Source organism: Macrotis lagotis, chromosome X (assembly GCF_037893015.1).
Source record: "Macrotis lagotis isolate mMagLag1 chromosome X, bilby.v1.9.chrom.fasta, whole genome shotgun sequence".
Taxonomy (NCBI): Eukaryota; Metazoa; Chordata; class Mammalia; order Peramelemorphia; family Peramelidae; genus Macrotis; species Macrotis lagotis.
This window is the reverse complement of record NC_133666.1, coordinates 650,447,735-650,465,119: the sequence shown is the minus strand read 5'-3', so window position 1 is coordinate 650,465,119 and position 17,385 is coordinate 650,447,735. Positions and strand designations below refer to the sequence as shown.

The following is a 17,385-nucleotide window of genomic DNA, read 5'->3' as shown; positions in this document are numbered from 1 at the left end:
GCTCTGTGACAGTCCATTCTACAACTTTTTCCCTAAGAGCAGGGGCCAGGGAAGGGGCTTATACCCACCTGGGCAAATGGGGTCACAATCATGTCTTCTCCATGTCTGTAGGAGAGAGAAAACAACCATGTGAGATAGACAATGAGGAAGAGAAAGAACAAAACTAGAGTAGATGCTATGTGTCTATCTGGCCTTGGAGCTTCTCCACAACCTGTCTCACTCACATTACCCATCTATTCATCTCTTCCTGAGCTGCTGCCTAGGATGCCCATGCCCACATATGCTCATGTCCACACTACAATAAGGCCCTTGCCTGCATCCATATAACTATAGGCCCTTCCTGATAGCCCAGGGTCTGTTCTTCTATCCCCCTTTCCAAATCTACTACTATCTAGACTTGTTTGGTCATTCATTCAACAGAAGTTTACAGAATCTGAACTGTGGGTAAGAAGAGCTATGGGCTGCTCTGCCTCCTCCAGGAAGTGCTCTCTGATGACCTACAATAGTCCCATGATCTCTCCCCCAATTCCAGTTTGGTTTCATGATCTGCCCCATATATGATAGAATCAACATGCCAGAGCAAAAGGAAACTAGAACATGAAGTCCAGTCCCCTCACTTTGCAGAAGGGAAGACTGGGAGAGTCCCTGGGAGAACTGAGGCTAGAATCTAGGTTTGAATTGTTGTTCATTGTTACAGCGTCTGGACTTTTCTCCTCTCTTTCCCCGCCCCTTTCCCCATTAAAGACATCCAAGAACAAAGGATTCTCTGGGGACCCTCTCTGACACTGCCTCTTCTCTACCACCCCCACCTCAAAGCAGGACTTACAGGTCACTGGCGATAGATGAGTTCCGGGACATGGCCTTCGGGGAGAGGTCATAGTCGCTGTCTGATCGGTAGAGGAAAGACTCTCTCCTCTGACTGTGAGGGAAGTTGCCCTGGATGACAAGGCCTGAACCAGGGCTGGTCTGTGGATCCAGTGGGCTCCTTCCTGAAGACAGCCCATTCTCGAGGTCAAAGCTGTGGGCAAGGGAAGAAGCAAAGGCATAAGGAGAAAACAAAGGCAGTTGGCAGTCCTCCCCTCCTACCCAAAATGCTTCCCCTGTTGTCACTAAGGTGCGAAAATTGGTAGGACAATCCCCACTGGCAGGGCCAGTGAATGAGCCCCATACCAAACTCTGTGTTAAGGAGCTCTCCACTTGGTTCCATGTCCAGAATGGCCAAGCTCAAAATTCCCTGAGTTGTCCAGTTCCATTATTCTTATCTTCCCTTAATTCTTAAAGCCAGGGATCAATATCCAGAGACTGCCCTGGGAAGGCAGCCTCTGCATCCAGGGGATGGCTTGGACTGTCTTGGGTCCCAGATGACCCATCCTTGAGAGGGAAGGAATGAATCACCTGGAGGCCAAAAGTTCTCACTGGAGAGGAAGACAGGGCTCAAGAGGCCAGACCTTGTTCAAGTCCCAAGATGACAGTAATTAGACAGGGGATCTTAGGATCATCTACTTCAACCTCATCTTTTTTTTTTTCCTAACAAATTAAGAAATTGAGGACCAGAAAAGAGGAAGGGATATTCCCAAGGTCACAAAATTTTTACCTAGGTCTGTTCAGACACATCCAAATCCAGCCCCACATTCCATCAGTAAAGTCCTCCCTGATGAGCATCCCATCTCTAAGCCCTGATACCTCCAACCCCACCCCCTGCTCCAGAATGTAAACTCTTCAGAGGACAAAGGCTGATTTAATTTTAGTCTGTGTCTCCTCAGGGTGACAGTGTCTTAAACATCCTAGGGGTTTAATAAAGGTTTGCTAAATGGAAGTGGGCTTGTCTTGAAGACCTCCAGTGATGGGGAACTCACTATCTTACAAAATAGTCCATCTCGTGGAGGCATACTCTTGATTACTAAGCTAGTAGTGTTTTCTCCTTCATGAGCCTAAGACTTCCCAGGTTCTCCTGACTGTGACTGCTCTGAGGCCAGGCAGAGCAGATCTGCTTCGTCTTCATGAGAATCCTTTAGATTCAGATTCAGATTCAGATTCGGAAGGTTCAGAGAGAACCTTCCAGGTTCTCCTTTCCAGCAATTACTGACTGTGTGGTAGAATGCATTAAGTGCTTACTGTATACAGAGATTCAAAGCTGAGAGAAGACATGACCCCCAGTACTAGTGATTTTTCCCAGTATAGTGAAGAAGTAACAACCCTTTACAAACTCAACAAGAGGGCACAATATTATGGGGTAAATGTATTGGGAAGGGGCAAAGAAGAGCCAGTATGCACAAGATCATAATGGACACAGAGAGACTCAGGGAAGACTGCATGCTGGCATCTTCAAGTAATTCCTATTCGTCCTCTTTTCCATCAACCCCTGTCCCATGGAGCCAGAGACTGAGGGTCTTCCACCCAAGATAGGGTCTTAAAGGCCAGCTTAGATCTAGTCACCAGGAGGATTCCCCACCTCCCCAAGTAATTAGTCAGCAGAGCCCAAGGTAATGGAACAGGTCTTCATTCTCAGGATTTGGTGTGAGCTTCTCCTTCTCATCAGATCTCGGTTTCTTTCCTCTTCAACCCAGGACAGAAAAGCTAAGGGTGGTCCCCAAAGTCTGGATCTCTTTCTCCCCTCCCCAGAAGTCCAGGGCCACATGTCATGAGACAGGCCAGGGCAGCTATGCCTGGGGTATGGGAAGACTGAGGGGTGGGGATAAGGAAGAGGGCAGGGGTTGGAGGGTGGTCAGGTCTCCCCTCCCAAACCCCCCACCAGATCCTTTTGGGGACTTGAGGTTTTAAAGAACTGGTCTTCCTATTCTGTTCCCTACCCCCAGCCTGGAGTACAGGGGAGAGAAGGAGGGGTTATGCTACTTCTCCGGAAACCACAAGTCCACCCTGACAGCCTGTGGTGAGACCATCTCTGAGGAGCAGAGGCTGCAGGGAGGGCTGGTGCGCATGCGCATGTGTGTGCGTGTGCGTGTGTGTGTGTGCCCTAGGGCATGGGTCAGTGTACATTAGTGCCTGTATTGATATGGGGGCCAGGGAGTATGACAGTGCAGGCCAAGGTCTGTAGGATACTCTTGCAGCGGATATGCCAGGGGGTGTGCCAGGCCAGTGTTTGTGTACACAGCAGGTACCAGGACATGTGCCAAGGCCTGGTGGTACATGTGCCAGGGAGTAGGCCAGGAGCAGACTGGTAGGATCCTGGGGGTTGAGCTGGCATATACAGGGTATGAGCTCAACACCCTGACAGCTCTCTCTGTAGCTGTAGCTGAGTTGTCTGGAAGGAAATTAATCAACAGACATTTATTAATTGCTCACAAAGAACTAGGCCCTGGAGATGCTGTGACAAAAGTGAAACAATTCTTGCTCTCAAAGTACATTTTATCACTCACTCTCACAGACACCCCCACCTCTACTGACACACACAGAAACAGACACACACAAGCCCCCATGCCCATGAATTGAGACATTTTACAGCTAAGTCTGTATGGCCATGTGTTTATGGGTTTGGTGATCTTGCCTAGGTTCACAGTGTGTCTTCCTCATAACATATATTTATTCCATGTTCGTCTATATCTATGCCATATGTGTATCGGTCTGTACTGGGTGTTTCTGATGGGGCAGGTATCTCCTTTTCCTAAACCAATCTTCCTATATGAGGCCTGCTCCTGGACGGGGTCAAGGGGTGTCCTTTCTACTACCACATGTCCTGATCTCTGAGGACCAGAGCCAAGGGAAGCCTCGGGAAGTACACAGGAGTCAGGTCTGCACGTAGGTGAGCTCCGGGCCGGTGGCCCCATGATTTCAGCCTCTCTGCCCGTCCTTCCCAACAGCAGGCAAGGTACTGACCTTGCCCCTGCACAGTCCCCTGGGTCTGGCAAAACTCCCAGGAACCAGAGTTGGCCTGGACTTCTGTCCCTCAGGGGCCACCATGGGCTCAGGCTACCCCAGGTTGGAGAAGTCAGATCACCCCAGGGTGTCCCTGATCACTCATCTTTTTTCCGGTCAGGAAAGCCAGAGAAGGTCCCCCCTCTTTTCAGGGGCTACCTTTCTCTAATAGGTCCCTCACTTTTTTAAGCCAATCAGATTCCCCTTTCTCTGCCTCTCCTTCCCTCCTCCCCCTGGGGCTAATCTTAGGCCAGAAGACAGCTGCAGCCCCTTTTCTCCTTACCCACGTGGTACCCACAGCCTCCATAGAGATTGTGAACATAAAGAAGGGGCAGAGTCAGAACTGGGGAAATTAAGTCCCCGGGGAATAGGTTCGTTTAAGATGACACTGGCTCTCATTGTAGTCCCCTTGGGTGCTTATCCTGGTCCCCAACTGAGCAGAGCAGTTCTTAGAAAACAGATTTTTTAGAGGGGGGGGGAGTCCCCCCCCCCCCCAGAATTTGAGTGCTGGAATATGGAAATGAATGGAAATGAACCAGATTCCGAAGGTTCGGTAGAAGGCGGCAGCCCCTAGGATCCTGAGAGTGGGACCCGGGGGTCCTCGGGTCCTGGAGCTGTCCTGGCTGTCCCAGATAGGGCAAAGAACGCCCCAAGTGGAAGGGACCTTAGAACTTAGAACGACGGAGCGGAGAGAACGTCAGGCCCCGGAGGGGCCGGCCGCCGGCGGGGGAGGGTCCTTAGAGCGGCCGGGAAGGCCCCTGGGCGCCCCGGAGCCCCGGCCAGCCTGGAAGCCCCGCTCCCCCAACCCCAACCCGGGGGCCCGACCCCAGCCCCGGGGGCCCGGCCCCAGGGCGTTACCGTCGGCGCTTCCCCACGATGTCAATGGGCCGGTTGACGGCGCAGGGCGAGCCGAGGAGGTGGGCGCCGTTGTCGCCGCCGCCGGGGCGCAGCAGGGCCGGGGGCCCGGCCCCGCCGGCCGGCGGCAGGTTCATCGCGGCTCCGGGGCCGGAGCGCGGGGCTCACGCCTCCCGCGCCGTCGCCTCCGCCCCCTCCGCCCCTTCCTCCTCCCCGGGCGGCGGCGGCAGCTGCTGGGGGCCCCGGAGCGCGGCGGGGACATGGCTCGCGGCTCCGGCCGGGGGAGCCGCGGGCAGCCGCGCCGCGCCGCGCTCCGGGCCGGGGGCTCCGGGCCGGGGGCGCATGCTCGGGGGCCTCCCGCCGCCCCCCGGCGCCTGGCGCCCTGGCCGGGCGGCGCCCGGGCGAGCGAGGATCCCGGGCCGGCAGGGCGCGCCGCGCGCCGGGGGAGCCCGGCTCGGCCACGCGCCCCCCTCCCGCCGGCCGCGCGCTCCGGCCAGCCCCCCACCGTGACGTCACCCTGTGGGGCTTAACTCTGCGCTGGCCAGAGACCCCCCCCCCCCCGCCCGAGGGCTGCCGAGCTCCGGAGCGAGGAAAGGGTTAAGCTGGGCCAGGCGGCCTGGGGGCGGGGGGTGGGGAGGAGAGGCGGAGGCCGGGGAACCCCGGGGCTCGGGGGGAGGTCAGGCCAGGGACGTGTCCGCGCACACGCGCGCCCGGCCGGACACCCTCACCCTGACCACATACTGATGCACAGCGGCCACACACACACACACACACACAGTCATAGAGTCCTACACAGATACACACAGACACACACAAATACACACACACAGTCATAGAGTCCTACACAGATACACACAGACACACACAAATACACACACACAGTCATAGAGCCCTACACAGATACACACAGACACACACAAATACACACACAGTCATAGAGTCTCACACAGATACACACAGACACACACACACACACACACACACGCAAGCACGCACGCACAAACACAGTTTGGAGACTTCCCAGTGTGACCTGAGCCCGGCTTTCCAGGCTTATTTCCTCAAACTCGTATTCTTGCTGTAGCTCAGGCAGTTACACCTCACACACTCCCTGTGTGACCTTGGGCAAGTCACTTAACCCTGCCTGTCTGGCATCCAGGCCCATCCCCAGTCCTCCTGATTCCTATCCGACCACTGCACCCAGATGACTCCGGAGAAGCAAGTGAGGCTGGTGACTGGGCACAGCCCCCCCCCCCCATCCAAATCACTTGCTTGTCATGGCATCACCTCCCTGATGTCGTGGGCTTTTTCCAGAGCGAAGAACAAACAACACCTCTCAGGATACATCATCTCCCGTCTCCAAGCCTTTGCAAACGCAGCCCCCTCCCAGTCTCTCCTTGAAATTCAGACTCAGCCCCCAGCCGCCTCCTTCCCCAGGCCTTTCCTGATCCCCCCCGTTTCCAGCTTCCCCCGTGGCCTTGGAGGAACCGGCTCGGGTTTGCTAGAGGCACAGCTTATTTCCCCTGATGAGTGGAGGCGAGCCGCTGAAAGGGAGGGGGGCGGCCGTTCTGTCATCCATTACCCGCGGGCCTGCCTTCTGGGACTCTGCCCGGAGGAGGAGAGGCCGATCCGGGGGCAGGGCTCACCCCCAGTCCCGTCTCAGCGCCCAGTGGGCACTTGATCCGTGCCGGTCGATGGGCTAATGCCCACTGGCACATTCGGGCGGTGCCCCAGCCGGGTACCCAGGCGCCCCGGGGCACGGATTCCCTTTTTTATGATGCCTCATAAAGGGACAAAATAGCTCCTGCACCCCTCATCTCTCAGAGAGGCGCAGCGGAGCCAGTGGAGACAAAAAAGGCACCACGGCACTCTCGGGAACAGAGACGCTCCCTGGGGGGGCCGACACCCCCCGGTCCAGAAGCAGCCTGCTGGGGCTCCCAGAGCTAGGCTGGGCCAGGGGCGGGCGTGGGGATGAAAGGGGGGCAGGGAAGCCGGGGGCCGCACCCGAGGCTAGGGGGTCGGGAGGCGCGGACTACCGGCGCCGGGTCGGAGGCGGGGGGGGGAGTGGAAATCCTAGGGTGGGGGGGGCAGACCTCAGCCTCCCGCGGGGCTCAGTCACTGATTGGCCCCGGACGGCTTGGCCCCCCGAAAGGGCGCTCGGGCACCCGCTGAGGAGTGGGGAAAGAGGGTCTTTCCCAGAAGATGTAGAGCCTAGGAAGGACAACGGGAAGCTCCTGGAAGCGCAGTGGCCGGGGAGGGCGAGAGCGAGCCCAAGCTCCGGCCACCCCGAGTGTGGCCTTAGCCTCCTGCCTCAGTTTCCCGCTCTGAAAAGCCTCTCAAGGAAGACTCCAGAGAGATTGGGAAGGGTTAACTCGGCTCTCCCAGCCCGGGCCGAGGGAGGGATGGAGCGGAGGGCCGCAGCTCCGGCATCGCGCCCCGCCCAGGCCGGCCCATCCCGGTCCGGGCCGCTGGGGGCCCTGGGGGTCAGAGGCAGCGCTTTCCATGACGCAGGAGGCTCCGTGGGGAGGCCAGGGGGCGGGGGGCGGGGGCCGGACCGGGTCGCGAGGCTGGAGGCCCGCAGTGCCCGGTTCTGAGGACAGTCATTGGCCCTCTGCAAGTCTCCTCCGGGCGGCCCTGCTCCCCCGCCCCCCAGGCCTCCCACCGCTAGCGCACCCCCCCCCCCCAAATCCTAGGGACAGTGGGGAGGGAAGAATGGGGTATGCGCACCCTCTGGCGGGGCGAGGCGGCACTGCTGCGGCCCCGGGGCTGAGTGTCCCAAGAGGATTCAGCCCACTGGGCACAGGCTCTCGCCTCCAGCCCGAGCTTAGCCCAGTCACACTCCAGACATGGTTTCTCTGCCCCTACCTAAGGACCCCTCTCAAGAGTCACAAATGGAGGGTTGGAGAGGATTTCCTCGGGCCCTGGGGGTCAGAGGCAGCTTTCCATGGCCATCCACAAAGGAAAGCCTTCTCTAACAACCTTCACCAGTGGCCTAGGGCCAGCTTCCAATCCTTCCCGTTGGAAAAGCTGGGCTGGGAAGGAAGGAACCTGGAAGGTTAATGAAGACCATGATTTTTTGCCTGCTCCCAGAATTCAGTATGAACTGGAGGCCCTCCCTCCTAGGAGCATCTGGTCCCTGGCCCTGGCAGGAGCTTGGTTTGGCCTGACCCTTGCCCTGAGGGCAGGGATGGTAATCATTTCAGAGCAGTGCCCTACAGACCAAGTCATTAGAGCACATCAGAGACATAGCTGGGAGAAATTTCAAAAGTCCTCTGATCCAACCTCTCCCTGACATTTTACAGATGAGGAACCTGAGGCCCACAGAGGTTGAGTGATTGGGGTCATTCAAATGCTATGACTAGTCCAGCTGGGATTTAAATGATCTAAATGCTCTTGACTCCAAAGATCTTTCCACTGTACCCTACTATCTCTGGGATTAGCAAGACAGGATTAACATTTTAATTATAAATTCCCTGAGGTAAAAGACTATCATTTTTCATACTTATGTCCTCAGCAGTTGAGCTGAGGTCTAACCATGTCACTCTCCTGCTCAATTACACACATTGTGCCTTTGTCTGGCATTTAAAACCCTTTTCAAATTGTCTTCAGTCTACTTTTTCCAGACTTATGATGAATTTCTCTCTTTCAAATGGGAGTGGTTTGCATTTGCTTCTCCAGCTCATTTTGTAGATAAGGAACCTGAGGTAAATGGGGTTAGGTGATTTGGCACATAACTAGTAAATGTCTGAGGTCAGATTTGAACTCATGATAGATGAGCCTTACTGATTCTAAACTCTTGGCCAGAAACCCCCAGGGTCTTCCCCTTTCAGACTAATATTTTTTGACTAGATAAAAGAGGCAATTCTTGGCTTCATTCTTTCTTATTTATTAAAATTAGCTAGATGGTACAGTGGGTAGAATGACAGCCCTGGAGTCAGGAGGACCTGAGTTCAAATCCAGCCTCAGACACTTACTAGCTGTGTGATCTTGGGCAAGTCACTTAATCCTGATTGTCCCATATCTAGCCACTAGAACTAGATGGCTCTGGAGGAGAAAATGAGGCTGGTGACTTAGCACAGCAACCCCTCACTCAAATCCAATTCATATACATGATGTCATAGTCTTCTTTAAAAATGAAGAATCACTGAAAAGGAATTGCCTCAGTCAAACTCAGTACTGTTAAAGACCTTAGCTTTAAAAGACTGAGGTCTCCCACCACGTCGGGGTCACCTCCAGTCATCCTGAGCTAATTCTGGTCACTGGATTCAATTGGCTCTGGAAGAGAAAGTGAGGCTGGGCACTCTGCACTGTCCTCCCTTACTTAAATCCATTTCACTTGCTTGTTTGTGGCATCAGTTCCTGATGTTATAGTCCTCCCTGGAGAACAAAGGACAAATAACAACCTCTTCAATTACTTTACAGTCTAAGAGAGCTAGTATTCTAGTGTTTCCCCCCACCCTCCTCCTCTGGGCCTCTAACCCTAATCTTAATATTCATTGAGAAAATCAAGGCACAGAACTATCCCAACTCCTGCCCCCCCCCCCCCCATAAAGTCAGGGCCTTTCCTGACACCTAGAACTTCATGATCTGAGGAATCAACAAAGTGCCTCACTCAGAGAAGAGTGGATGGAGCCACTCGCTGTATAAGTTACTTACAGTATATTTCTGATCATCATAATAAGTAGAATCACAAAATCTCAGTTGAAAAGGATCTCACTATCTTTTTTGTTTGTACTTTTGGTGAAGCAATAGGGTTAAGTGACTTGCCCAAGGTCACACAGTTAGAATGTATCAAGTGTCCAAGGTCAAATTTGAACTCAGGTCCTCCTGACTCCAGGGCTGGTGCTCTATCCACTGGGCCACCTAACTGTCCTCACTGTTGATCTTATAGGCCAACCCACAACTGAAAAACACATCCTTGTAAAAGTGGCCCAGTGAATTGAACTTGGGATCAGGAAATTCTAAATTTAAATCTTGCCTCAAGAGCAGTTAGGTGGCCCAGTGGATAGAGCACCTGGCCCTGGAGTCAGGAGTACCTGAGTTCAAATCCAGCCTCAGACACTTAATAATTACCTAGCTGTGTGGCCTTGGGCAAGCCACTTAACCCCATTTGCCTTGAAAAAAAAAACCCTTAAAAAAATAATAAAATAAAACCTAAAAAAACAAAAAAACAAATCTAGCCTCAGCCATTTACTAGGTATGTAACCCCAGGCAAGACTCAGCAACTCAACTTCTATTTGCCTTAGTTTCCTCAACTGTAAAATGGGGATAATAACAGCATCTACTTCAAAGGGTTCTTGTGAGGATTTAATGAGATAAAATTTATAAAATACTTAGTAGAGTATCTGAAACAGTGTGGGAGATTAATAAATGCTTATTCCTTTCTCCCTTCCCCTTCATTTCAACTTTGAGAAGCTAGTGTTAAAGGTGGAATTTGAACATAGTTTTTCTGACTTCAAATCCAGCTTTCTCTCTATAATACCACGGTGTCACTGATGATGAATGATGAATATGTGTAAGAAATAGCATAAGGAATATGAGAAAAAAAGATGTGATTGCATCATCATGGAGAAATTCCAGATATGAAAACTCCCTCTATCAGTCAGTGGCAGATTGGAACCCAGATCTTCTGACACCCTGCCCAGGTTGCCTCTCAAAATAGTACTGGTAGAGAGGTCTAGGTTTTGAACAGGAAAGAAATAACCATAATAACTGTTGACCTGAATATCTGTAAGAATCTATGATTTTATTACAGGCATGGAAAAATGTCATCACCAACATATTCTGACTTAATATGACTTATTAGACAACCTATAGGGAGTTGCTTGGGGCATATAAAAATTAAGCAAGTTAGTTGCCTAGATTTATACAGCTAATACATTCAGAGACAGGATAGGAACCCGGGTGAGGGGCTCTGTGAACTTTTTAAAAATACATATTTTGGGGTGGCTAGGTGGCGAAGTGGATAAAGCACCAGCCTTGGAGTCAGGAGTACCTGGGTTCAAATCCAGTCTCAGACACTTAATAATTACCTAGCTGTGTGGCCTTGGGCAAGCCACTTAATCCCATTTGCCTTGCAAAAAAAAAAAACCCTAAAAATACATATTTTAATTGAATTCAATATGATCAATTTCCTTTATAGTCCTATGTTGTTTATTTTATGCATTTAATTACTGTATTCTGAGAAAGTAGTCCTTAGACTTCTCCAAACTGTCCAAGGGGTCCATGAATCAAAAAAAAAAAAAAAAAAAAGAAGTTAAGAAGCTGGAAGAGAAATCCGAGGAAATAAAGGGTCATAAAAGCAGATGGGGTTGGCCATGAATCAAAAGCAAGAGATGACATGAGGATGAACAGCTGAGGTGTCGTGGTGGTATCCCCAAAATGTGAGAAGTCCTCCTCAGTGGTGAATCTGAGGGGGAATAGGGACAAAGAAAGCACAAGGATGAAAAGAGATGAAAGGTTACTATCTTCACCCATGAAATGGAAGAAAACCTCAGTGGAGGATCTGAGGAAGAAAAGGGACAAAGAAAGCACAAGGATGAAGGGGTGAAAGGGCTACTATCTTCACTGAGGGAGGGAATAAGATCATAGCTGGAAGGTTCTTTAGAGGCTACATAGCCCTGTCCCCTTACTTTGCAAATGAGGAAACTGAGGGATTAGGGTGACTTGTTTAAGGCCATGCAAATAATTAGGAGAGTCAGAATTTGAATCCAGTTGTTGTGTCTCCAAATTTATTGGGGGGGGGGTTTCAACTAAAAATGATTGCCACCATAGAAAATTAACGATTCTATACTGAAACTCTGGGCAGCCAATACACCCCCATAATGAAGAACATTTATCCTTTCATCTCCACTGAGATCACTCATTCCCACTTGCTAAACTCCATGAAGGCAGTCTTTTTCTTTTTGTATTCCTGGTACCTGGTCAGTCAACAGGCATCACTTAAGTGTTCAAATACCTTGGGATACAGAGAAAGACAAAAATATGGTCCCTGACCTCAAAGAGCTGCCAGTTTAATGGGGGAGATAGACACACATGGACAAAACTTTGTAAATATATATACAGGATAAAATGGAGAGCAGCTCAGAAGGAAGGCATTAGATTACAGAGGAATGCCAAAGGTTTCTTGGAGATGGTAGAATTTAATCTGAGACATGAAGGAAGCTAGAGAAATCAGGAGGCAGAGATGAGGAGGGAGATCATGGGAGGCTTGGGGGCCAACCAGGGAAAATGCTTGAAGTCCAGACATGGAGTGCTTTGTGTGTGAAAAGCTTTGGGCTCATTAGAAAGGCTGGATCATAGAATAAAGGGAAAGTAGAAAGAGGACAGATTTTGTTTGTCTGTTTGTTATGAGACAATTGGGGTTAAGTGACTCACCCAAGGTCACACAGTAAGTGTCAAATCAGTTTGAACTCAGGTCCTCCCCCGGACAGCTTTAAAAAACAAAATAGAAGTTTCTGTATTTGATCCTAGTTGATTGGGTGTGTGGAGAGGGTAGAGGGATGACATGGTCAAATCTGTGCTTTAGAAAGATCACTTTAGCAACTGATGGAGGATGACTTATTATACTGGCTGGCTGGTGGTAGATGATTAACAGATTCTTGTTAATTGACTGTGACTAGTGCCTCCCCCCCAATCACCTTATATTTATTGTGCATAGAGTTTAGTTTAAGCATCTCCAAGAGGACAGAAATTTTCTGTTTTACAATGACCCTGTGATACATTAGCGATAAGGACACTGAAAATGAGAGAAATTTAGTGATTTGCCCAGCTTCATACACTTAACTGAGGTAAGATTCAAACTCAAACTAAACTCCAGGCTGGTCATCTCCAGTCATCCTGGTCTCTATCTGACCAGTAGACCCAGAAGGCTCTGGAGGAGAAGGTGAGACTGGTGACCTTGTACAGCTTTCCCTCACTTCATTCCAACTCACAAGCCATGACATCACCTTCCTGATGTCACGGTCGTCTTCAAGAACGAAGGAGAAACAACAATAAACCCAGGCCACCGTTTTATCTACTATGCCACCAACGTTGGACTTTTTGGCCTTTCTGTCTCCCTTACTGAGCACAATTTGTAAAAAGAGAGAGAGAGAGGTATTTCATAAATGCTTGCTGATTAATGATGATTACATACCCGGAGGCTCAGAGATGGAAAGTCCTCACTGGTCAACCATATCTACTCTACCATACCAACAAATCTGTTGGATGGCCCCTCCCATGCACGCATCACTCTCAAATTTGAGTACCAGCCTAGGGTGTCTCTCCTCTCCTCTCTGTCTCTGCTCTCCTCTTTCTCTTCCCCCTCTTTCTACTCTGTCTCTCCTTTTCTCTGGCTCCTTCCTAGTTCTTTCTCACTTTGCTCTCTCTCTATCTAATCATTCTGTCCTTGTTTGTCTCTTTCTCCCTAGAATTCCTCATCCTCTTATCTCCGTTTCTCTCTCCCCTCCCCCCCCCCAAATTTCAGAGATAGGCACTCAGACACTTGACACCTAACCTCCCAAGAATATTCACCTTCACAGATCATGCTATACATGTACTGTCAGAGATGTAAAGATTCAATCAAAGAAGTGCACACACACACACACACACACACACACACACACACACACACACACACTCACAGACACTCAAACTCATACTCATCCAAGCATAGATGCCACATATTCAGACAATCCATCTTTGGCCCACCTGAGCCCCTCCCCCTACTCCGGTCCCGCCCAGAGCACTCTGAGCCTAGGGGTGCCCTAGAGCTTCAGCTGATATTATCACAGTGGGGCTCCAACCCAGGCACAAAGGGGCCAGTGTGGAGCTGTGGCAGCTGAAGCCAGAGTTGGAGCCTGGCGGCCAGCCTCTGGCCCTTTGCCTGGCTGCCCGCCCATTCCGGATCCGGGGGTGGGGTGCCACCCTACAGACAGGGTTCCATCCTCTTTGTTTTCTCCTAAAGCTGGGGTTTCTGGGCTGGGCCAAACCCTGCCCTTCAGACTCCTGCCACTACTGGAAATCTCAGTTGTCTGAGGCCTGGAGCTTCCAGGCCCAATCTTCTCTGGCCCAGTTGAGCCTTCCCTGCTTGTTTAGGCAGGTGCCTACAGGGCTGGAGAGGGAGTTGAGCCCTGGCTGGCCTCCTGACTGGCCCCTCAGGAGCCACACATCTGCTCACCCCTGGCTTGGAGCTGAGAGGGCCTGGGAGAAAAATCTGACCCCGACCCCTTGCTTCCAACTCTGAAACACAGAATTGCTAGCTTCCATGTCAATATATATATATCTAGGCAGTTCCTTCATCCCCACCTCCACTCAGGGGCAGAAGAATCAGAAAGGAGGACCTAGCAGACTCCTCTAAGATTCTCTTCCATGTTCTTTAAAGTTTGATACTAGTGAAGTTTTGTAGGCCTCCTCCTGAGCACCAGTCACCCCAGAGGCCAGCACCCAAGGGAGAGACAGAACCACAGGAGTCCAAAGGTACAGGATTGGAGATTTAGAAATGGAAAAGACTTAGACTTCCCATTTGAACTTTATCTGCCCAAGAATCCACTCAACAATATCCCTAATTTTTCTTGAAGCCTTGTAATGATGGGGAACTCACTTCTTCCTGAGGCAGGCCAATCTACTTTTGGCTAGTTCCAATAGTAGGTTTTTCCTTACATGGAGCCAGAATCTGTCTCCCTGAAACTCCCCCTCCTCCCCATTGCTCCCAGATCTGCCCTCTGGAACCAAGCAGAGCAAGGCTAATTGTTCTTCCACATGATAGCCCTTCCAATGCTTGAAGACAGTGATACACACCCTTCCCCTTTCCCCACCCCAAGTGTGTTCTCCAGGCTTTACTATGTAGTTAGCTTGCTTCTAGTTTATTCATGTCTTTCCTAACACCCTCCCCCCCCCCCAACATCAAGCTTCCTTTAATGGAGCCCAAGACGGCATTTACTTTTTGATTCCTTCTCTCTTTTCCTTCTGTTCTCCCCTTTCTTCCCCAGTCCCAGCCCATTTTTTCCTCTCCTTAATGTGACAGCTTAGAGGCAGGAGGCAAATGAGCAGGTGTGTAGGGATGTGTGTGTGTGTGTGTGTGTGTGTGTGTGTGTGTGTGTGTGTGTGTGTGTGTGTGTGTTAGGAGGGATAGACTATAGATAGTAAAAAGAGAACTAAGGCAGAAGGAATGGATTTGGATTTGGGATGAGATTCCTCCCCATTAGAGGTTTGGGAGGAGATAGTCCCCTCCTAGTTCTGATCTGTGAGAAATCAATCTAGCCCAATTTGGCTGGAGCATTGAAATGAGATCTAAAGGGCCTGGGAACTGAGAAGCCGCAAGTGGGTCCACAATGAGCATCTCTAAACCCCAGATATCTGTTCCCAAACACCCTGCCTTGGACTCTTGGACCAGTTTCCCACTGATTGATTGGTCTGGAGTAAATTTCTTGTTGGAGATCATAAGATTAAAGCTGGAAAAGTCCTTATCAATGATGTTGCTCAAGTCCCTCATTTTTCCAGAGGTGTGATGGGGGCCTCAGGAAGTTCAGTGACTTTCCAGAGGACACATGAGAACAGAACTGAAGCTGATGCTCTGACTGAAATTCAAAGCTTATGACCCTTCCACCTAAGTCACAGAAATAGGATCTAATTAATAGGGGTGATTCTTTTTCCAGAGAGAGGTAACCAGGAGAGAAAAAGAGAAGAGATTGAGAAGTTGGGGGGGGGTAAATCTTAACTCTGTTACTCTAATAGCAGGGACAGAGAGACTTGTGAATTTGGGTCCTAACGCCTCCTGTGATGAGAGAGACTAATAGCCCCTGTTCCCAATGCAGATCATTTCTGGGAACTCCAGGGGCCTCTCCCAGACCCCACTATTCTGTCTGCAGGAAGATTTCTTCACTGTTCCCATACCTAGTGCTACACAGGCTGGACCCATGCCACAAGGACCCAGGCACTCTTAGGAGCTGTCACCCAGCCAAGGATGGGGTGGGGCCAAGTGTCCCACTGAGCCAAAGGAGAGAGGACAAGGACACACTGCCCACACCCCCTCCTCCTGTGCCAGAAGTCTATCCTCCACCCCCATCAGCTTGGCCTAGCTTTCTGTTCCTCTCTCTGCCCCGTGCTCTCTCCCCACCTCTGTCTCTGACACCACGGGCATCCCAGTCTGCCAGTCTCTGAGTCTAGTCCTTTGCTTCCAGTTACTGTCTCTCCATCCCCATCCCCCTTTTCTCTTAGTTTTTCTCTTAGTCTGTTTCTGACTCTCTATTTCAACTTCTTTCTGGGTCTCTATCTCTTTCCACCCACCTCTGCCTAATTCTATTTCTTTCTGTCTGGCCAGGAGGCCTTGGATCTCCTGGGTTCGATTTTAATCTCTGCCTCTCTGGATGTATAGTGGGCCTTGGTCTCAAGTGTGCCATCTGTCTCTGCCTCTGCCTGTCTTTGCCTGTGTCTACACCTGCCCATATCCCTCTGTCGCTCTTTCCCCCTCCCTCTGGCTTAATATGTGGAGTCTCCTATTTTGGCAGGTCCCAAGGATCCCCAGCACCCCTTCTTCCCAGGACCCTCCCTTCCTCCAGCCCTGGGGCAGTCCCCGAGGAGGGGGCCAGATGCTCACCAGAGAGGGTGGGCCACCGTGAAACGCCGCTGTAGTCGGATGCTCTGGTTTACCATCAGTTTCCTGAAGAGCCCCGGGGAGCTACGCGGGGAAGCCCGGGGAGACCCGACTGGTGAGGAGGGGGAGCCCGGGCCAGGGCCCGGGGGGCTACGCTGCCCACCCAGCATGGCTGGCTGGCTCCCCGAAGGCTCCCAGGCCGCTGTCTCTGGGCTCCTCTCTCTGGGTGTCTGTGGATCTCTCTCAGTAGGGGTCTCTGTCACTCTCTGGGTGTCTCTGGCTGCGTGTCTCTGCCTCCCCCCCCTCAGTGTGTCACTCCTTGTGTCTCTGTGTCCCTCTCTCCGCGTCGGGTCTTTTTCTCCGCCTGTTGCCGGGGCGGGGCTTCCGGGGGGGTCCCGGGCCCGCGAGCGGGGGGTCAGGCAGCAGCCAGAAGAACAGAAACAGAGAATGCAGAGCCCTGGGCCCCCCACCTCGAAGCTCACTCCCCCAAAGCCTCTTTTTCCCGCCCGGATCGCGGCTGGGGGCCTGGCTCGGACCCAGGAGCCGGGAGCCCGCCCTGTCCCGCCCCACTTTGCTCTTGGGCTCGCTCTGCCTCGCAGGGTCCCTCTTCAGCCAGGCTCAGTCTCAGTCCCCGCCAGCCCCTGGCCTGCTCGTCCTCTCTCGGGCGCTTTTCAGTCGTGACTCAGTTTCTCCATTCCCGCTTCTGCCTCTGCCTCTGCCTCCGTCTGTCCCCACACCGGGCTTGCTTTCTCGGCTGCTCCTCGCTCAGCTCGTCGCTCTCTCCATCTCTCTTGGCCCGTCCCTCAGTCTTGAGTCCCTGCCTCTCTAGCACGTCGGGAGGCTCATCACCATCCCCGGCGTCTCGGGTTGGAGCCCAGTCTCGGGTCCGGACTCTGTCTCCGTCGCTTCTGCTGCCGGCCCGACTGCAACTCGGCCCTCACCAAGTGGGAGAGGGCTTTAGGAGGGAGGGGGCGGGGGCTCTGGGGCCCAGGCTGTCCCCATTCCCTTCTCTCTCCCTTCCTCCTCTCCCCCTCCCCACCACAGACCCTGCTGGGAGCCAGAGCCGGAACCCGACCTCCCCAGGG

At 52.1% G+C, this 17,385-nt stretch overlaps 1 protein-coding gene across 3 annotated transcripts in view; it reads right to left on the bottom strand.

Moving 5' to 3' along the window:
- PDE4C (phosphodiesterase 4C) overlaps window positions 1-16,899 on the bottom strand; it is a 38,411-nt gene extending 21,512 nt beyond the window's left edge. Inside the window, exons 1-3 of one of the 3 annotated variants that reach the window (XM_074204801.1) lie at window positions 16,304-16,899; window positions 827-1,018; window positions 69-105 (exon numbers count right to left, since the gene is read on the bottom strand). In XM_074204801.1, coding sequence (XP_074060902.1) covers window positions 69-105; window positions 827-1,018; window positions 16,304-16,470 — 396 coding nt within the window. In that variant the 5' untranslated portion in view covers window positions 16,471-16,899. Of the gene's footprint in view, window positions 1-68; window positions 106-826; window positions 1,019-4,731; window positions 4,877-16,303 lie in introns of those variants that run through there. The other 2 variants (XM_074204800.1, XM_074204802.1) reach the window with 2 other exon arrangements.
- Between the last annotated feature and the right edge of the window lie 486 nt (window positions 16,900-17,385).